The following is a 22,350-nucleotide window of genomic DNA, read 5'->3' as shown; positions in this document are numbered from 1 at the left end:
AAAGAAGCAAAAAAATAGATTTTAACCATGGTTTTTAAATAAAAGTACATAAACTTCACCTTCAAAATAAGATGTCACAAGCACCTCACAGCACCCCTTCAGCAGGACTCAATGAATGGAGAAGTTTGGCACACTGCTTTTTTTATCCTGCATAATAATTTATTGTCTTTACAGGAAAAGATCGCATTGGCATGCCATTCATTTTCAAATAAAAGCTGAGTACTGGGCTATTTTCCAGACCAAGATTTTTAGTGGCAGTATTAAGTTGTATGAAATGGAAAAAAAAAATAGGCTCTGCAAAAAATTTGGCACCCTTGTCAATTTGTTGATTTGAACACCTGTAACTACTTGGAACTGATTAATTGGAACAAAAAATTGGTTTGGTGAGATCATTAAACCTTGAATTTCATAGCCAGGTGCATCAAATCATGAGAAGATATTTAGGTTGGTCAATTGCAAGTTGTTCTTCTCTTCGAATCTCCTCTGAAGAGTGGCAAAATGGGGGCCTCAAAACAACTCTTAAATGAAAACAAAGATTGTTCAACATTATAGTTTAGGGGAAGGCTAAAAAAAGCTATCTCAGAGATTTCAGCTGTCAGTTTCCACTGTGAGGAACATAGTGAGGAAATGGAAGACCACAGCCATGGTTCTTGTTAAGGGCAGATGTGGCAGACCAAGAAAAGTATCGGAGAGGCAAAGGTGAAGGATGGTGAAAATGGTCAAAGACAACCCACAGACCATCTCCAAAGACCTACAACATCATCTTGCTGCAGATGGTGTCACTCTGCATCGTTGAACAATTCAGCGCACTTTGCACAGGGAGAAGCTGTATGGGAGAAACCTTTTCTAAACACATGCCACAAACAGAATTGCTTGAGGTATGCAACAACACATTTGGACAAGCCAGCTTCATTTTGGAATAAGGTCCTGTGGACTGATGAAACAAAGATTGAGTTATTTGGTCATAGCAAGGGGCGTTATGTATGGTGGCGAAAGAACACAGCATTCCAAGAAAACACTTTCTACCAACAGTAAAATTTGGTGGAGGTTCCATCATGCTGTGGGGCTGTGTGGCCAGTGCCGGTACTTGGAGTCTTGTTAAAGTTGAGGGTTGGACAGGACGTTCTGATTGTGCATAAAGTGTGTGAGCAGCACAATGGTCCAAGTGATTCTCCATATGCACAGCGCCTGGATCTGGGATGGGTGATTGTTGGCGATTGTTCACAAGCAAACCAATGTGAACGTCCACAGGACAAACGTGCTGCAGAATGGTCACCAACACAGGTAATCTGGGAGACACTGTGTTTCACAAAAGTCCATATGATGACAAACCTGCACCATTGGTTGAAGGTTGTCTCTTCCTTCAAATTATGGACAAAGAGGTCAATATGGATGAAGAATGGCGCCACTGCCTTTCCGAACACCATGGCGGTTACTTCCAAACAACAGAGACCAAGCACTGAAGCATCTCACCTGCTTCAGAGTAAGACAGATATGAAAGAACAATTCATCGACTTCATGAAGAAAATGTTTGAAGCAGAAGTAGCCCCACCTCTGAAACCTGGAGAAGAGGTTTGGTATCTCCCCATTTTTGGAGTTTGTCAACCCCAGAAACCGGGTAAGATTTGGGTTGTTTTCGACTCTAGTGCTCAGTGTGAGGGGATTTCACTGAACGATGCACTCCTGAGTGGACTAGATCTCAATAACATGCTCATTGGTGTTTTGCCCCGCTTTCGCAGGGAGCTAGTAGCTGTCACCGTTGATGTTGAGCAAATGTTTTACTCTTTCCGGGTCAGGAAGAACCACCGAAATTATCTCAGGTTCCTTTGGTTCCAAGATAATGATAATCACTTAAGATGTGGCTGAGTGCAACAACATGCAACAACATGTTCCTGCCTACACCCCCCCCCCCTCCAATGCCTGCCTGCCTCTCTCTCTCTCTCTCTCTCTCAACCCAACCGGTCGAGGCAGATGGCCGCCCCCCCTGAGCCTGGTTCTGCTCGAGGTTTCTGCCTCTTAAAGGAAGTTTTTCCTTGCCACTGTTGCCAAGTGCTTGCTCATCGGGGGATCTGTTGGGTCTCTTTAAATAAATTTATAAAGAGTTTGGTCTAGACCTGCTCTATATGTAAAGTGCCTTGATGTAACTTTGTTATGATTTGGCGCTATACAAATAAATCTGATTTGATTTGATTTGATTTGAGTTTCACATGAAGGTGCGTGTTTTTGGTAATAGCCCTTCACCAGCCGTAGCCATTTATGGGCTGAGACAAGCAGCTGAACTAGGCAAAGAAAAACAAGGCTTAGACGTGAAACAGTTCATCTCTCGAAATTTTTATGTGGACAAAGAACTCTCTTCTCTGCCCAGCAAAGAGGAGGCCATCGACCTGTTGAAACACGCAAGAAGCATGATGGCAGAGTCAAATATCAGGCTCCATAAAATAGCCTCCTACCGCCCAAAGGTAATGAATGCATTTCCACCCAAGGAGAGAGCCAATGACCTCAAGAACTTAGATCTGAGTGCTGATCTTCTGCCACTTCTTTGAAGCCTTGAGGTAAGCTGGGACTTACAGACTGACAGCTTCATGTTTCAAGTGCCACTGGATGGCAAGCCCTTTACACGAAGAGGAATTCTTTGTGTTGTCAACAGTCTGTACGACCCCCTTGGGTTTGTCGCCCCTGTGGTGATTCAACAGAAATCATTATACCGGGAACTTAGCTTGGAAGAAATGGAAGCAAGAGTATTTGGCGACGTTGCAAACCAGAAGACAATGGCGGGGCAAGAAGCGGAACATACAGGAAGGTGATGTTGTCTTCCATAAAGATGGTCAAGTCAAACGCAATGAGTGGCCCATTGGGCTTATAGTGAAAACTTTACCAAGTGCTGACAACCGAGTACAGAAAGTTGAAGTCAAGATCGTAAAGCAAGGAGTTGCTAAAACATATCTCAGGCCTGTAACAGAGGTGATTGCACTCTTACCTGATAATGAACAGAAGAACTGATTGATAGTGGTATATATGTAAATATACCATTCAGGGAGTGTGCTGATGCCCTGCCTTTTTTGCCACCTACTGGTGAAATTTGTTTTGTTTTCCATTCTCTATGTGCTTCAGTTTGGAAACCTAGCAGCCTGCAGTGTGCAGCGTTTTCTTTGTTTCAGCCCCAGAGTAGATTTGTTTTAGTTTTGTTTTATTTATTTGTTTTATTGTAGTTTTTTGTTCACGACTGAAATAATGCTGTGTCCATCAGTTATTTGATTGATCAAAATGAAATTGCTGATACAAACACCCAATGATTTATAAATGAAAATTTAGGGTGCCTAAACTTTTTCATACCACTGTATAATCCTTCCACCTGGTCCTCGGTCTGCCCCAGGGCCCAGCTGAATGTGCCTGGAACACCTCCAAGGGAGGCATCTTAACCTCATACCACCTCAACTGGCTCCTGTCAATGCAAAGGAGCTGCGGCTCTACTCTAAGCTCCTCTTGGATTACCAAGCTCCTCAACCTATTTCTAAGGGAGAAGCCAGCTACCCTTCAGACGAAGCTCATTGTGGTTGCTTGTACCCGTGATCTTGTTCTTTCGGGTCATGATCCAGTTTTCATAACCGTAGATGAGGGTAGGAGCGAAGATTGACCTGAACAATCTATTCGTTACAGCGGTGCGACAGCAACTGCAGTACCACTCCCGCTGCTCCGATTCTCTGGCCAATCTCACGCTTCAAGGTCCCCCCACTTGTGATCAAGAACACGAGGTACTTGAACTCCTTCACTTGGGACAAAGTCTCATTCCCAACCCAGAGTAGACAGTCCACTGGTTTCCTGCTGAGAACCATAGCCTCTGATTTGGAGGTGCTGATCCTCATCCGAGCCACTTCACACTCAGCTGAAGGTCACAGACCGATGGTGCTAAAAGCACCACATCGTCCGCAAAAAGCAGCAAAGCGATCCTGAGCACCTTGACCTGCAACCCTTCTCCTCCTTGACTGTGCCTAGAATTAAAAATCCTGGTTTATATTTGTTTTGTTTTGTTTTTGGGTTTGTGTTAGTTTTTTTTTGAGGGGGAGATTAATTGAAAATGTTCGTTTGTGTTTATTTGATTGTCCAGTAGGTTTGACCTTTTAATTAACTCTGATGGGCCTTTTTAATTCGGTAGACAGAGCAAAGCAATAAAGCCTTTAGTTTGTAATTTGGAGATTTTTTTAAACCAGAAGAAACCATATTAAACCATACCAAGGGGCAGCCAAGTAGGTCGCTGAAGTGGATCTGGCCTGCTCTGATTTCTCTGGCAGGCCTTTCTCTCCAAATGAAACAATCATTTAAAAAAAAATTAACATGCTGTACTGAGGAACACTTATCTGACTTGCTCTTAATCAAAAATAGGAAATGTCAGATAGAAAGTGCATTATCAAAAATAAATAAACAAAATTTTAACCTACTCATAGAAACTACTGAAGTGCTATGAAGACAATCAACAAATGTGAACATGACACAAAGTGTAGCATCAATGCAAAATAGTTACACAACAAATCTTATTTCAAACCTACAAAGCAATGCTTGCACACTGTGCTTTGTTTGTTGACCATCATTTTTCCATTGTCATAGTCGACACAAAATCCAAATGATCCCACACCGCAGACTTGTAAGAGGATGGTGCCTCTTCAAATTTTCTTTCCCGTTCACTCGCCATGTTTGTTCAAGGTTTACTCTCCACTCTCTTTTGCATGCCGAGTACTGATTGGCTCCTTCAGGGACTTCTGATTGGTTCTAAAGGCGGTATGAACAGAGCATGGCACTGGACCGAAACAGTGCAGTGCTCTCTTTGCTAGTTTGCTCCTAGTGCATCTAACCATACAGTGCTTTACCAAGTTTTGATAAAGTTTTATGGCCAAAACTTACTGAAATCTAGTTGTTTGCCTTTGTGTATTGAACCGAACAGGACATATTGAACGGTTCAATAAAATATTGAATATTGTTGCATCCCTAGTAAATACACACAAAAAGCTGATGATGCCTTTTTCTCTTTTAGGTATTGCCTAGGCAGACATGTGGTCTGTTCACCCATACAATCTTCTATAATGAATACCCAGGAGGTTCAAAGGAGCTGGACAAGAGCATCAGAGGAGGGGAACTCTTCCTCACTGTTCTTCTGAATCCTGTAAGAACCCCAACCCCACTCCAAGTACATACAGAAATGGACATGAAGTTTTTTACTTTGTGAGGTATCACTTGACTTTTAGAAGGCTTATAAACACAAGATAAATGCTTTACAATGCACTGTAATGCAGGTGTGAGCAGATAATCATATCTGCTACTTGGTAACTGTGCTGATAAGGGCTCCTTGTAGCTCCAGGTTTTATTCTTTTATTCTGAACTCTCATTCTTAATCATGCAACATGAGCTGCAATCTTGCAATTGACGACAATTATTGTCTGTGTCCTTAAGACATTGAGGTATCCCTTAGCCAGTCGCTCTCCTTCTTGTCCCTTTCCTAAAGAAACCTGAGGTCTGTTGCCAAAATTATTTTCACCCACTTCCATCTATAATCATAATAATCAATGCTATACCTTGCAAAATGTATCCTGAACATTGCCCTATCAAACCTGGACAAGAGCAACATCTGTATGAAGAGGCTGTTAATTGATTACAGCCCAGCGTTCAACCATGGTGTGCCCTTTAAGCCTTCATTAAACTCATGGACTCTATCTTTAACTAGAACTATGATTTCCTCACTTTCCTCTCATTGTTTGACACAGGCACACCTCCGGACTGTATAGTCCTCCCTATACTGTACTCGCTGTTATCTTGCCACACAAAGAACATCCTAAGGAGACTCAGCTTTGGCCATGTGGTTCCATCTTCTATCTCAACTTCACCAGAACAAAGTGAATGATCGGACAGAATGAATGAATAAATGTTATTCATCTTCTTCCGATAATCCATTTCCAGGTCCTGGAACCAATCCCAGCTCATATTGGGCACGGGGCGGGGTACACCCTGGACAAGTCACCAGTCCATTGCAGGGCCAACACATACAGACAGACAGAGACAAATAACAAGCCCAGAGTCGGACTCACTATCTTCTTGCTGCGACGCAACAGCTAACCACCATGCTGCTGTGTCGCCCCCAGTCAAATCAGTAATGCTGAAATTGAAAGGATGTGCCATACTTCTGTGTCCACATCACTGAGTATTTCATCTGGAGCCCCATTCAAAGACCATAGTTAGGCCATAGAAAGTATGTTGACAGGTTGCATCACAGTTTGGTATGGCAGCCGCTTCACCCAAGCATGCATTACTCTCCAAAGGGTCCTGAAGAAAGCAGATGTCATCACTGATAGTAAACTCTCTACCAGACAGGACCTTTACCATTTTCCTTGGTATGGTGAATGGTAAGAATGCAACAGGCAGCTACTGTAGTTTTTCTGTCTTACTCCTAATTCCCAACTCCTAAAAAACTCATTGGTGCTCTTTAAGTATACCTGGTGGGTTCAGCTTTAGAAAAACTGCTCCAGTAAAGGTTGAACTGATTTTTAAAGCCAATTGTGCTTCTCAATCCAGATCAGCATCTTCATGACCCACCTTTCTAATTATGGCAATGACCGGCTAGGTCTCTACACCTTCGAGTCTTTGGTGAAGTTTGTTCAATGTTGGACAAACCTCAGGTTGCAGACTTTGCCCCCCATCCAGCTTTCTGAAAAATACTTCCAGATCTTTCCTGAGGAGAGAGACCCACTCTGGCAGGTTAGTATACTGATTTCATCTTAGAAGATCTACAGATTATCACACAACTGTTTGAACTTTGAAAGAAGACTGGGCTTAGAGATGGACATTTAACTCTTAACTTGCCATTACAGGAATAATAATAAAGTTGTCCTTGTATCTATCCCCTCTTTATTTATAGCTCAGAAATAATACAATTATTATCCATCTTCAAACTGTTGTTTGTCCTGATGAAATAAAATAACAAAATTTCTTTAAATTCCTTTTTATCTTCCACTGACTTGTTTGATAGACTTTTTTAAACTTAAACTTGTTGATGTAAAAAAATAAATAAATGAATACATGAGCCAACTTATTTTTCAGAACCCTTGTCATGACAAGAGACACAAAGATATCTGGTCCAAAGAGAAGACCTGCGATCGACTCCCAAAGTTCCTTGTCATTGGACCACAAAAAACAGGTACCAGTCTGTCCTACTGCAGTTCTCCATCTGTGTCTATACATCTCTCTTAATTAGGATAATTGTTTCGTCTTTACTCAAAGGCACAACAGCGCTTCACTCATTCCTGAGCCTCCACCCAGCAATCACCAGTTCCTTCCCCAGTCCCACCACCTTTGAGGAGATTCAGTTCTTCAGTGGAGTAAACTATGACAATGGGATTGACTGGTAAAAGACCTTATAACCACAGTCTTTTGACAGTATTAAAAACTCAAAATTAAATGCTATCTCCACATAATCAATCTGATTTAGAGGGGATGTATGTTGTCACCCTTTTCACCCTTGAAACATTTGCACCCCTGAACATAGTGCTCTTTAACAAAGTTAAACTGAAAAAACAACATCTGGAAACACAGAGCCTAGTTATTTGAGTGAGGAGTCAGGAACTAAAAATTAACCAAAATCTATGTGACATTCACAGACCCTAAAAAAGGAGTGTAACTGCTGTCAATCATGTCTCTACTACATACTGATACTGATATGCCAATTAATTATAATAATAATAAGTGTACTTGTTTTTCATCAATTTCTAGATATGTATATACAATGTGCATGTGAAATTCTAAATCCAAAAACTCTATCCAAATTATTTAACCTTAACTGACAGTGAAAGACTCCACTGTCATTGTCTGGACTGTAGGTGAGCTCAGGGAAGGCACAAGAACTTATGTCCTAAGGAAATTCTCATGGCGGAATTTGTTAGGTCTCTTTAAATAATTCTATAAAGAGTATGGTCTAGACCTGTTCTATGTAAAGCGTACTGATGTAACTCTGTTATGATTGGGCACTATATCAATAAATTTTAACTGTTGTAATTGAAGCACTGACAGCCTGAAGTGCACGCACATTAACTGCTAGCTAACGCTCTGGCCTTTACACCAGCATCACTGGCCTTTCTCCATAACCCACAACCCACACAACCTTATTTGCTTTCCTGCATGGAATTGCTCTCCCCCTGTCATGATATTCTCAGGCTCAGTGATGAGAAATTTGTGTAATTTTCTCATTTACCTGCCACTGCTAACTCTTATAGTTTAATACCCAGGGTTAGTTTCCACACATCTGCACGTCATAACTTTAACTTTAAATGGAAACATCCTACTGCATTTGCTTGTTCTCATTACAATACAATGTTTGAGAAGATGAAGAAGGGTTTTTGTTTTTTTTTTTTTTTAAGGCATTAGCTAACTAGTGCTTTCATTTATGCTAACCTCAGGTACATGGACTTCTTCCCATTCCCTTCTAATGTCAGCACAGACTTCATGTTTGAAAAAAGTGCCAACTACTTTGATACAGATATAGCACCCAAGAGAGCTGCTGCCCTGCTACCTAGAGCCAAGATCCTGGCTGTGCTCATCAATCCATCTGATAGAGCTTACTCCTGGTACCAGGTGAGAACACATCACACAATTAAGGACTGTGAAGTTGTGCTCTTAATTAGAGTTGAAACACTCCATGCAAGATATGATTGTGTTAATGATCACAGCACCAGAGGGCTCACCAGGACTCTGCAGCCCTCAACAACACTTTCCATTTAGTGGTGACAGCAAGTCCCTCTGCACCCAAGGACTTGCTGGCACTTCAGAGACGCTGCCTTAATCCTGGGGCTTATGCTACTCACCTAGAGCGCTGGCTTCAACACTACCAGCCCAGCCAGGTAATTTACACCACAGCTATAGAAAAAGTACTTCAATTGGTGTCCACCCAGGTGTTTAAACATGTAATGAAATGTATATATTAAAAAAGGAAGTGGTTTAATACCATGAATGCACAAATTCATGCCACATAGCCTTCCAGTCTGTGTGTGTGTGTGTGTGTGCACGTGCGCGTGTGTTATCTTCTGTGCTAAACAGAAGTATTGACTCAAGATTATCTTTGTGTTCTTTTGGCTGGGTTTAATGAACACTTCACTTTTCGATCAGGAGGACACTCAAAGAGTAGTTTGTCACCACAAAGAAGAGCCATATTGAGGTGTTAACATATGAGTCATGGGTGACACTGAATGCTTATGTGTATGTGTCCATCTGTCTGTACCAGTTTCACATTGTAGATGGGGCCCTTCTGCGGACTAACCCAGCTTTGGTGATGGAGGGAATACAGAGATTCCTTGGTGTTACTCCCATCTTCAACTATACCCAGGCCCTAATGTTTGTAACACACTCTCACATACGCATACATCAAGAACATTATGACCATTAACAGATGATTTGATGCTTTTTCTCCTAAAGTTGATATTTTGAACCAGGATAAAATGTGTAAGAATGTGACAGACTTTGATAAGGGCCAAACTGTGATGGCTGGACAATGCACACATGTAAGCAATGATTAGTTACAAGGTTAACTCTGGATGGAAAGATAAGCAGAGGTCATAGATAGAACCTTCTGAACAGTTCAAGAACACTGAAATCATGACTCCAAACTGTAACTATTATAAAAAGGACAGCTATTCAGGAGGAGAATATTTCAAGGAGCCACAATTAAAATGAAATGGAGGATGACAGTGAAGCTATATGCACAGCTACCATTAGGTGAGTGAGTGACATAACTATGGAGTCAGAACAGTCTCATAACTCTGTGTTGAATTTTGAGACTAACTTGACATCGCAGGTCAACCAACGTCACCATTGGCTGATAAAGCTATCAATCAAATGTTTGTTTTTGATTGTCGTATTCATCAGCCAGGGTATGTTTGCTTTCAGCCAACGATACAGACCCTTACATTTCTCCACACTTAAACCGCTTCAACAGAAGTTATAACAATCTGGTGATCAATGACATTGCATGATTTACAACAAGGGGATAGTCAGATAAATGTTACATTATGTTTGATTGAGTCTCTCCAAATGATTGGCTGATGAATATGTCAATCGGAAACTTTCATTTGATTCACAGCTTTATCAGCAAATGGTGGCATTGGTTGACCTGCGACGTCAGATCAGGCTCGCTTTTGTAAATGCACATTCAGTAAATTGTACGCTCCTTGAATTTATATTACAACTACGCCTCAAAATTACTTTTTTGAAGTCTGAAATACGACAACGAAACAAAGCATGTGCTTTTGTGAAAAGCCACATTGTCGCTGCTACCAGCAGCTTCTCGTACAGACACAAATACACAGAGCTGCTAATAATGATGGCGTTCCAGCACTTCTAGTTTTAAGAAATACTAATATTATTAAAGGTACTGAATTAGTAATCAAATCAATTTCTTTATTTGTAGCTTTTTTATAACTTCAAATATATAATCTGAGGCAAAATATATCCTCTGAATGTTATTACAAAATGTGCCCGTCATAGTTTAATATAAGCAAAACAATACAGGAAATTACATTTACTCAAAAGTTTCTGGGGGAGATCGCCCAGACTCCTCCCGCTATTACTCCCTACCACTATGACACTACGACTACGACCACTACGACAACCAGCTCAAGGTGTTGACTTTGGGCCAGTCCCAATGTTCACCCTACTCACTACACCTTCACCCTTCGAAAGGAAGCCACAAGGGGTACGGCTTTGTAGTCTTCCCTAGGAATTGGGACACCACTTGCTACGTCACTATGTAGTTTACGTTTGGGCACACAAGCGACTGCATAGTTACTTTCGCACATATGCTCATTACAAAGTAACATAGATAACATTACTTTCTGCCTTATAATAATCTGAAATATCTGATAAATTTGCAGGAAAGATGAGAGCTAACAAGTAACATTAACAGGACATGGCAATGTTACCTAGCCGACTCTCATCGTGAACAGCAATTGTTGTGGTCACATATTGCATTATCTAATGTTAAACCATTCTCTATACAAAACATTGTTATTACAAAATGTTTTTACAAATTTTCCATGCCAAATTATACGTATATATTTCTGTTTTTTTTCCCTCCAACTTCTCCACATCCTCTCACTCTCAGGGGGTTGCCATTGTTGTTTGGTTCAGCATTTAAATGATGACATAAAGCATTCTGGGCAAGTCAGCATCTGAAATCCCTCGCTCTGAAGGTCTAAATTCATAGCCCCTAACCCTCGTTATGCCCACCACCCCTATATGAAAAAATTGCAGAATGCAAAATTTAGGGGTAGGGGGTGTATTGGAATTGGCCCTTGGAGTCCAATCTATCAAGGACCAACCTCTTAACTTCCAGGACTGCTTGGTGTCAAATACCACAGCACACTCTCAGAAATCTCGGGGTATTCCATGGCTTGATAGGTCAGAGCTGTTATGATGGCAAAGGAGAACCTACACAATATTAGTTATGCCATCATAATGTTATGGCTGATTGGTTTATACTCAACAACAACCTGTGCCTTTTTTTTTTAACATGTACTTCCAAAATCTTTCTATGAACTGCTTACAAAAACCTTATAATGGAGCATATCATGTGTCTGCAGGTATGATGACAGCAAAGGTTTCTGGTGTCAACGAGTCGAAGGAGGTCGGGCCAAATGTCTGGGCAAGAGTAAAGGCAGGAAGTACCCGGAGATGAGTCCTGAGGTACACTTCACATGTGTGCATGAGCTCTTGCTTATAATTTTTGTTTCACCAGATTGTTATAACTTCTGTTAGAAATGATAATTACCTCATAATCATCAAGTTAATAACTAAGATCCAGGAATACACTGAGATCACAAACTATCCCATGTGACTGCTTGTACTCTTTGAGTGAATTGTAGTGAATATGTACACTTAGAGCTAGAACCTCTAGATGCAAGGTTTATACCCAGTGAAAAGCTAGTCCCGTACAAAGCTACCTCCCCAGAGATGCACATTTTCCTTCTGTTTAAGCACCAGTTTCTTAAAACAACATGTCCAGGTGTTTCGGAAAAGGTTTTCAATCCATTTTCATCTATCTGTTTGTGGGTCATGAGAGCAGCAGTCTCAGGGAAAATCTAGACACTGCTCTCCCAAGCCACTTCTATCAGATCCTCTGGGAAGAGCCCAAGGTATTCCTATGCCAGCCATGAGATGTAATCTCTCCAGTGAGTCCTGGGGCTGCCTCGGGGTCTCCTCCCAGATGAATATGGTCAGAACACCTCCACAGGGAGGCATCCTGGCCCGATCCCCAAACCAAGTCAACTGGTTCATGTTCTTTTGGTCACTCCCTACAGCTTGTTAGCTTGGTAGTGGCGGCTTTCAGCTGCCTCAGGACTGCCACAAGCTAGATGCTTTATAGCAGGGCTGGACAATTAATTAAATTTCTATTATAGTTTTGGCTTTTCTTCAATGTTGCGATAACCAAAGTGAGACGATTAATGTGCCACACGGCACAGCATACCTGGGCCATAAATGCAAAGCCCCGCTTGCCGCTTACATTACAGAAATGAGGAATGGTGTGTGCAAGGTTGAAATCAGTTAAAATCTCAGAAAAGTAGCCTTTGGTAGAAAAGAAAGGTAAGACATCTTCTGTTGTCTGGAAATGTTTTTAATTGCCAGATGTAAATCAGTAGAAAGAAAGAAACTCTGTGGCACTGTTGGGTTTGCACCCCAAGGCAACACAACCAATTTCTTTAACCATTTAAAGTTAAGTCATAAAGTGGTCTATGTTCATTCTGGCACCACTATCTCAAACTATTAGTTTTTGCAGTATTTTTGTATTTATTTTAATATGTTAATTTTATAATTTTTATCTATGATAATTTTTATTTATTTCTGTTAGTTCTGTGAAGTTATATTTAGAGTTGAGTTATGCTTGTTTAACAAATGCACATGTCTTCCAAACAATAATAATTGTGATTATTATTTTTGCCAAAATGGTCCCGCCCTATTTTCTACATCCCTCACCTCCACTGTCCATCAGCAGGTTTGTCAATTACTATTACAACTCGCCCAGGCAGTGCACAAAACGAACCACTCAGATTCTATTACTCTCGCCACACCTGAGCTCTGCTGGAGGTTGCATGGGAAGACAAAGTTGACTGTCCTCTACCAGACATTCTCAGCAGAACCTCACTATCATTGATCTGTGACCCAGGATGTCCTGGTGTCAGGTGCAGTGATGGACACCCTTATATTTGAACATAGTGTAAGCTATGGAAAGACTGACTAGTACAGAAGACCAGCAACTGAATACTGTTCAGGTTCTGATCATTCAGGCTGAATCTCTGAATCTGAATTTGAACCCAGCCATATATAACCCAAAAGGACGGCATGGGCCCAACCTCCATGGGAGAATACTGCAGTTGTCTGGTGTATTGTGAATTGGGTGGCAGCCAAAGGCAGGGGGCTTAGCTGTCTGATGCCCAGCTGACAAAAATGGGTTTTAAATTTCATTGAATTTCACCTCTCTGGTGGAGAGTGAACCTGGCCTTGTTTGAGCGATTGAAAGGTACTGGCTAAATAGAGCCGGGCTTACTTCAATGCATGGCATTGTAGAGTTCTCTACAACCTCTGATTAGAGAAACTATGATTTATTTATTTTTTTTTTTCAATGCACTTTGAAAACCTTGTTGTATTAAATTACCTTTCTTCATTTACTTGATTGCTGACCTATCGTGTATGATCTGCTTTTACATACAGTCACGTGCCTTTCTGGCTGATTATTACCGTGAACACAACATGGAGCTGCTACATCTGCTGAATCGGTTGGGCCAACCACTGCCATCCTGGCTCCGCCAAGAACTCCAGAGCACCAGCTGGAGTTGAGGCCACAGGGTGACAGACAGATAAACACACCACAGTGGATTTGGGAATGGAGTCTGTGACTGAGCCAACACTTGTTGGCAGTGGATTGGCTGTGGAGACTGGACTTTCTAACCTGGAACCAACAGCTCAACAGTAGCACACAATAAAAGAGCTACATAATTTGAGCTGATTTTACTGTTGCTCATGTTCCATGGCAAAATGAAGACAGCTCATGACTTCTTGCCATCCTCCTGCAAGCACTGGGCAACAGTCAGCCTCCTCAACTGGAGTGTATGGGATTAGGAAAGTTGGAGATTGACACTGCGCATATCAGTTAACTGGATCCCGAGGAATTAGTGATCAGCAGGTTTGAGAGACAGAGCAGATCCGACCGCCTTAATGTGAGGAGGGAAAGTCACAGGATGATGACCATGAAGATGTGGAGTGTATAAGTAGACACAAGACACCATGGCTCATCACTCTACAAAAATTATATTAAAGCAATCTTTTTTCAAAAGTTATTGTGAGTTTTTAAGGGCAGATGGGAAACAGAAGGCCAGCAACCTGAAACAGACAGTGCATATGCTGGTCCAGAGTTCTCTGGCCATGTTCAGACCTGCATTAACATGTCTTCAGTGAAAGTGGTCAATTCTTAGTTCATCACTTCACACCTGCTTTAAAATGAAAGTCATCTCCAGTGAACCCGTGATCAGATCTCACTTCCTGCTTTATATGCAAATAAACAGCTATTCAGTGTTATTTTCAGTAATGATACTGATGTGTTCACTGTCAATGTGTTGGATATCTGTGAAGCTAAGGCACTGATTTTGTGTGTGGCTGACAATCTGTATTGCTCAGAGCTGTTCGCTAAATTTACGTTTTATACAATTTTAAATAGATCAACATTTCTCCTTCATTATTAAACTGTGTGGAGAGTAATTAGACTGTTGTTGAGGATTAGGACAAAGAAAGCAGTCCTTCAGAAAACCTAATTTGAGAAGTGTATTAGGTCCTTCAGTGTTCCCTAATGCACACATGCATTCACACTGCTAAAACAATGTAATCGGGTAAGGACACACACAGGTCCCAGTCTGTGGCAGCAGTCGGGCTGCTAAGTTACCTTTTGTTCATTGGCCAAACATCAATCAATCAATCAAGTTAAAGTGAATGTGATATTTAGATTTGGTTCAGGCTTTGCTCACACTAACAGCTTGTCAAGGAAACAGTTGTCAGTGAGCAATTTGATACCTCCTTCCTTCACTGAGTCGTTCTCACTATGGCTACCTCCCCCTCCATTCTCCATCGTTACTTTCAGATTGCTTTCATTGTGACTTTTCACCTACAGAATTTAAGCTGTTTAGGTTAATGCAGCAAAGCACATACCAGTTCAATAACTGATGCTGTAAAACAGAGCTTCAGTTGGATAAAAATTGTTTCTGTACCTGGATCAGAGCATGAAAACATGGACAAGTCACTTCAGCTTTCCATAGTGAGGTGAGTTTTGCTTTTTCTCCATCTTCAGTATCAGTGACTAAATTTTTCCCTCTGTTTTGAGGGCTGGAAACTTGAAAAAGCCACAGTCATTGTGCAGTTAACTATTAGATATTTGGTCAGATTTTCAGGAAACCTGCGTGCTTTTGGTGATGAGATTGGAAATGGAAAAGGTTTACCACTTGTATTTTGTCTTCAAACTAAATTATCAAGTCGTTTCACCATTTTAATATTGGAATGTAGTTACGCAGCTGTTCAGCTGATTCTGACATATGGTCATGAGGCACAAATATGAGCTGGATTGTGTTGGACTGTAAGTGACCACAGCTCCACCCTGAGCAAAGAAAACCCCCATCAAATGTCAAACTCCTTTGGAAAAACCTAAGCACACCTTTCTCCACACCAGTATGCACACACTTGTGTCAGTGCAGTGACCAAATATGACATAACACTAAGCCAGTAATCAGAGCTGGTATGGAGTCTTGTTTTCTGTTTTTGTTTAAAACTCAAAAAGGCCAAAACTGCATTATCTCTAATAAACAGAGGTTGGACATGATAGCTACATTTTTTTTCACATAACTCACCCTCGTGTTTATGAAGTCAATTTAGAAATAATCAACCACATGGCTTTACAAAATCCAAAAAGACAATCGTGTCATCAATGCAGAAAAGTCCTGTCAGTTTTACATTCAAAAATAAAACCTTAAATCTTTAATTTGAGTGATGGTCATGCTGTGAGCTGACTGGCAACAACCTGAAATTCAGACAGGACTGTGGAGACTGAGACATAATGGAAAAATCCTCCATCAAACACAGGCAGAGATGTTCCAAGAAAATCTTGGCCTCAATCTTTGCACAGCTGTCATCCACCCCTGAATTAGAGACAATAACATGATTTTCTATCTCCCCACACGCTCGCTGTAGCATACTACTCTAATCCCTGCTGGTGTCACTGTGGTTCATGGACAATATGTCAAGTATATTTCAAAGTGACAAGTATTAATCTCTCCATAAACTGTTGAAGGCAGTAAAAACTTCAAGGTAATAATTAATTGTCAGCGGAGCTGGTGGGTTTAGTACCAGTGGTGTCATTATGTGAATGTGGGAAAGGGGACACTAGTACAATCTGGAAATACTATACCAATAATCTTCTAATTCCACTCTCAGTTCTCAGTTAGTTCTCCTTGTCAGCTGTTCAGCAACAAATCCATCAATGACACAATTTTGACTGCCAAAACATGTTTTTCCGATCAAACTTTTAAATCTGCTCTCTTCTCTTGTTGTCACCTGTCATTTCAGTGTGTTTTCCAGTTTACAGCCAACATTCATTTCACCCTCTGTCACAGTTTGTGTTGTTATTAAATTGATGTCTGACATCAATCTGCTTCCTCTCCCAAATGTTTTGAATCTCGGCACATCACAAAGCAATGGAGCTGCAGTTGTGTGTTTGTGCATGCGTGTGTACATATAACTTAATACTCTGTATATATTGGACTGTTTAAGAAAGACAGGCTCCCAGATACTTGGCTGAAACGAGTATCCAGTACAGATATAGCAATTTCGATGGGTATGAGTATCGTACGAGTAATAGTCAATATCTGTGCTTGGGCTGAAGGAAAATCCTCTTCACTATTCACGAGGCATGTCGAGGCAAATGCCCCCCGAGCCTGGTTCTGCTCGAGGTTTCTGCCTCTTAAAGGAAGTTTTACCTTGCCACTGTCGCCAAGTGCTTGCTCATCAGGTGATCTGTCTTTTTAAATCATAATATAAAGAGTTTGGTCTAGACCTGCTCTATATGTAAAGTGCCTCGATGTAACTTTGTTATGATTTGGCACTATATAAATAAATCTGATTTGATTTTGATTTTGATTTGAGAGACAGCCTGTTTGCATTTTCTCTGAGACCTATGTTCTTAGCAACAGCTTATGTCGGTTTCTCGTTTCTATCGAGTATTTTTCGAAGTCTTGTAGGCTTTCTTCAGCACGCTCCTACCACGAAACGGATTATCAGCAGTTACTCGATGACCTGGTCATTTTTTTTCTGATCGGCCTCGGTTTTGCCCTGGTATAATACAAATTAATCTGCACATAAAATATATTTAGGCTTACAATAAATATAGCAACTTCTGATAAACCCATATCAATTACAGGCTTAAAATACATCTTTTGGTATATCTTTGGGCTCCACCCCTTCTGATGGATACGACTAAAGATAATGTACATGGTTGAACAGATACAGACAGGGCTACAGATAGTGGTGTATTCGCTCATCCCTGTAATTTACCATACGAGCTGGTTAACAATGTCTTTACAGGGCTTCTTTTCTTCTGACTGTGCTGCACAAGAAGTTTGTCACATCAAACAACATCAGATAAATGTTAAAATGTCAAAGCATGGTTCCCTCTGTGCTTTTTACTGTCAGCTCTTGTTCATTATCGTAAAAATTAAAAACTATACAATAAGTTTAAAATTAGACCTACATATATTACATGTTCAGTAAATGATAATCAGCTGCATGCTAAAAGTCAGCTGAAAACGTGTTTATTTACAGTATCCCGAATATCACAAAGAGGAAGACAAACAGGAATCTCACATCCTTTGCATTCAGAGGAAATCAAACAGGGCAAATCAGTCAAGGAAGTGGTCACATTATATGGGAATAGTAACAAAATAAAGAATGATAAATAATCTTTTTCACTTTGTGCATTTGATTGATTAATTATGTATTCATATTTTAGACATTATATACAACCCTCCCTGTGCACTGGGAGGGTTGTAACACTGGAATGACTGTAATTTACAATGTTGAAGAGAGGGTGGAGTTTTGAATCTGCTGGCCATGGGCAGGAATAATTATTTGTGACACTGTGGTGGATCTTGGTGTGATAGGTCTATGCTTGAAGTTGATCATATAATTGACCAGCGCATCATGGAGTGAGTGGGAAACATATTTTGAATTCAAGAAACAAGACAAAAGCAATCTTGCAAATGAAGACTACTTTGCAGGTAACAACAGCTTCACTTTTCATGATTATGTTTATTTAATTAAATAAACAACAAATTGATTTGAACAATTCAACACTATTTATACACACAACATAACACAAGTCACAGCTTTTGTTAAACAATTTTAAACTAAAAAGAAAACATGATCATAGAATATGAATCTTGTCTGAAACAGAAAATAAATCAAATAGTCCTATAATCCTTTGTTTTTCATGGATGGATATATGGATGGAATTGTGAAGGAGTAAGCTGATTTATGAAATTATCTGAAGATGAGTCAACCACAAACATTAGCAGTTCCCAGCCAATTTGGCTGTCTGTTGTGTCATTGCCACCTTAAAAAAACACATGCAGGCCCACTGAGTATTGCAGTTTCCATAGCAACAGTAATCGTGATGGAGAGTGAGTTGGTTTTGGTGGGATGATTACACAGTGTCTGAGCAACAGGCAAAGAGTAACTGAACTGTGCAAGTAAAGACATAATAAAAGTGGACAGCAGAGCAAAAGAAAAAAAAAGGGTCTTCATCTTCCCTCTAATGCATACATTCATTCATTCATTCATTCATTAATGATCCCTGCCCCCTCTTCCCAGGTTGAAGGACAATGATGCTGGCTGTCTGAATCTCTCCACTCATTATCTTTCCCCCTCCCCCTCCTTCCACCACACTACAGCTGGATAAATCAGCCAGTAATAGCCTGACTCTCTGTTACAGGACAGGGATTTGAAGATTGCATCCTCACATTTGTATTTGAACATAGAAGAGGATTAACTGAAGGGCTCCATCTTGTACATAGTCAAAGACAAAAGAAGGAGAGCTGAGGTAATCCTTGACAGCGCAGTGAATGGCGTGGAGTTAATAGCGAGAGAGGGAAAGACGTCACTTGTGGATATAAGGAGGATGAAGGTTTTCTTAGGAGTTGTATCCATCATCTAACTGCTATGGAAGGGAGAGGAAAGAAGGGAGAATAGAGGCTCAATGGCAAGTAGAGCACTGTGAGAGGTAAGCTGATGGATGAAAGTCTTTAAATCCTCTTTTCTCTTAAAGAATATATGGGTCTTGTATTTGTTTGCCAGTATGTAGTAATTTTTGCATAGTTGTTGAAGCATATCATGCATATATCTATCTTTCTGATGTGATCATGAGAGGGTTGTGATTTAAAAGTCTTTGGTTGTGGCTCAAGGAAGGTCAGCCCACCTCCTATGACAATTTCAGGATATTTGGTTGAATTTATTTTGTTAATTTGAATGGTTGTGTTGAATTATGCAACAATTCATTGAATAAGCCAGAAACTGAAAATCTATGTGTGTTGTCAAATACCCTCCATCCTCGTGACTATGTGTCACTGTGGACAGACAGAAAGTTGAAGAACAATGTAGAAAACAGATTATAATACATATTTAAACATATATAATTAAACTGTAAGATTAAATGCTTAAATAGGCAGTAACCATACTGTTATCTAACTTTGGTGAAAATCAAGCTTACTCGGTGGCTGTCAGGACAGAAGTAGTGTCAATCTCGGATCTCAAAGATGGCTCCAGTGCATGCTCTCACCAGTAGATGTCAGGCATCTTCACTGACTGCGTTTGGTTAGTTTCATGATTTGAAGTTTAAAAGTGCTTTAATTAAATTCTTGTCCACGTTTTGTGGGGTAATGATCTGAGAAGGCCCTGTGGTACAGTTCAATTTCAGTTGGTAGTGACAAAGGCGTAACTCAAACTACCACACTGTTAAATATTCCAGAAAAACGATGGTAGGGTTTGAGTTAGGTTAAGACAAGGAAATAGTCACTTATCTTTATCCAGGGTCCACCTATTTGGACTATCAAGTAGTGTTGTGCAGGAGCACAGGACTTTCAAAAGTAGCTGCCTTCTGTGCTTCGGTACATATGATGTTTGATAACGGTACAAAGCGTTGAGATTATTATTTTAAATCTGATTTGACCTGGATGAGCAGGGAGGTAAGGATTAGTGTGAAAATAATGTGAGAGACAGAAGTCCAGCTGATGTGAAACTTCTCAGTTCATGTTATTCTTTGCGTGGCGTCTTTGAGGTGATCAAATGTTAAGCAATCACTAATTTCTACTTCTTGGGCGAAAGGTTTTCCATGGCAGAAGCCAGGCATCCAGTGCTGAAGGTGAACGAACAGAGGGGAACTGTTTCCTTGGAATCGGCTCTCTCTGGTCAGTCCTGCTTTGACACATCCAAGAGCTTTACATTGACAGTGGAACCCTCCAAACTGCCTGGAAGACCAGGTCACACCTGCCAGGACTGGAAAAAAGACTTAATTAAGATCTGTACCAAACCTCTTCCTACGAAAGAGACTAGCTGCAGTGGTCTGAGGGCCAGAAGTGAGCGTGGTGAACAGAAAATAAGCCCATGTAAACATTATGCACACCCAGGGTCATCAAGATGCCCTTACAGTCTGGCTGAGACATATACACATTCATGTCACCACGAAGTAGTTTTGAATGCAACCAATGATAGTCTGTATGTTGCCAGGACAGTACAGAGTATTATGCCAGCCTCTCTGACTGTTCACAGCAGTCACTCAGACACATTACCTCTTATTATAGAAGTATTGCCCACTAAGGCTCTAACGAGTGAAACTTGTGAACTTGCTCTCAGTGGAGAAAAAAAGAATATTCACAAACTTGAAAGTCAATCCACAGCAGCCTACAAGCAACGAATGCAGCTGAAGCAGTCCAACATTGTCACTACTGTTTGCAGAGGACTCAGCAGTGGAGAAAGTGTTGTACGACAGCCTCAGAACACTCATGTTTGTGTCTCATCCCAGAGGGCAACAATGAAATCGGAGGGTGGTGAAGAAAGGGGTAATTATCTCTCTGAATGTAACAACACACTCTATTACAACTCTTACATCTGTCATTCCAATTTTGAAGACACATTTTCAGCCTACTGCCATCCTCAGCCCATCCCTGCCCCCTCACCACTGCTGCCACGCCAGGCAGATGTAGCGCAAATGGCACTTCCTTCAGTGAGGAACCATTTTACCCTGCCTCGCCTCATCTCCTCTGTCAGTGAGACAGGCCTAGATGCCAAGCACCTGTTGCGGTGCTGCAACCTCGGCTGTTCTTGGGCCAGCTCACTGCCTCTTGGGAGTCAGCCACAATTCCAAAAACACTTCAGTGGGGAGGGATGCTGCAGTAGTCCTATGGGCTGTGCTAGATCGCCTACCCAGGACATTGGGACAATGACAGAACATGGAGTTGTGAAGGATGTTGGGGTGCAGACAGCAGAGACTTTTACACCTCATGTATTCCCCCAGATCTGTCTAGCAGAGCAGAACAGGCCTGATACCTCTGCTAACCAGACACCTTTAATGATAAGCACTGACAGTGATGGAGGCAAGAAAAGCAAGAAACCAGGTGGTGCTCCCAAGTCTCCAGTGAAAGAAGTGAAGTGGGATGCCGAAGGGATGACATGGGAAATATATGGGGCCTCTGTCGACCCTGAGGAGCTGGGTCTCGCTATCCAGAGACACCTAGAGCTGCAGATCAAGGAGACAGCATGCCATGCAGGCAAATTGTCACGTCAGAATACTAATACCTCTAAACAGAGCGTGAATACCAGCTGTCAGAGGAAGACAAGCAGGATGATGGACTCCATCCGAACCTGCTGCACTCACACCACCACAGCTGTTGATTAACAGAGAGGACAGTACCTGAACACTGTGTTCAGTAGACAGTATGGCCACTCATGGCCTCAAATATCGCCCATCAGATCAGGATGGCCAGAGAAGATGTGCTTACTCACGTACATAGTCAGAAAAGAAAAGAAAACTGAGCTAAAATAACAACTGATTGACAGTCCATCAATTGCTGCCTGTGTTTCAATAATTTAAGCATTGGAAATATGAGTCTTGCATATGTGTACTCAAAAGTGGTACATGTCAGTGGACTCCCAACAGAGGAATCACCGGCAATTTGCTAGTTAACTCTCATCGCTCTTACCCCAGCCAACAGCCAGCCCCTCTCTCAAAGTCACAATAAC

General features: G+C 41.1%; 1 protein-coding gene across 1 annotated transcript in view; it reads left to right on the top strand.

The window, feature by feature from the left end:
- Window positions 1-17,076, top strand: part of LOC115055082 (bifunctional heparan sulfate N-deacetylase/N-sulfotransferase 2-like) — a 57,776-nt gene extending 40,700 nt beyond the window's left edge. Inside the window, exons 6-14 of the mRNA XM_029520535.1 lie at window positions 5,027-5,155; window positions 6,559-6,741; window positions 7,084-7,180; window positions 7,264-7,387; window positions 8,436-8,610; window positions 8,706-8,876; window positions 9,257-9,366; window positions 11,610-11,712; window positions 13,735-17,076. Of these exons, the coding sequence (XP_029376395.1) occupies window positions 5,027-5,155; window positions 6,559-6,741; window positions 7,084-7,180; window positions 7,264-7,387; window positions 8,436-8,610; window positions 8,706-8,876; window positions 9,257-9,366; window positions 11,610-11,712; window positions 13,735-13,860 (1,218 nt within the window). The 3' untranslated portion in view covers window positions 13,861-17,076. The remainder of the gene's footprint in view (window positions 1-5,026; window positions 5,156-6,558; window positions 6,742-7,083; window positions 7,181-7,263; window positions 7,388-8,435; window positions 8,611-8,705; window positions 8,877-9,256; window positions 9,367-11,609; window positions 11,713-13,734) is intronic.
- The last annotated feature ends 5,274 nt before the right edge of the window (window positions 17,077-22,350 follow it).

The sequence above is a fragment of the Echeneis naucrates genome, chromosome 15 (genome assembly GCF_900963305.1).
Source record: "Echeneis naucrates chromosome 15, fEcheNa1.1, whole genome shotgun sequence".
Taxonomy (NCBI): Eukaryota; Metazoa; Chordata; class Actinopteri; order Carangiformes; family Echeneidae; genus Echeneis; species Echeneis naucrates.
Note: the sequence above shows the minus strand (reverse complement) of the source record. Positions and strands in the feature narration are given on the sequence as shown.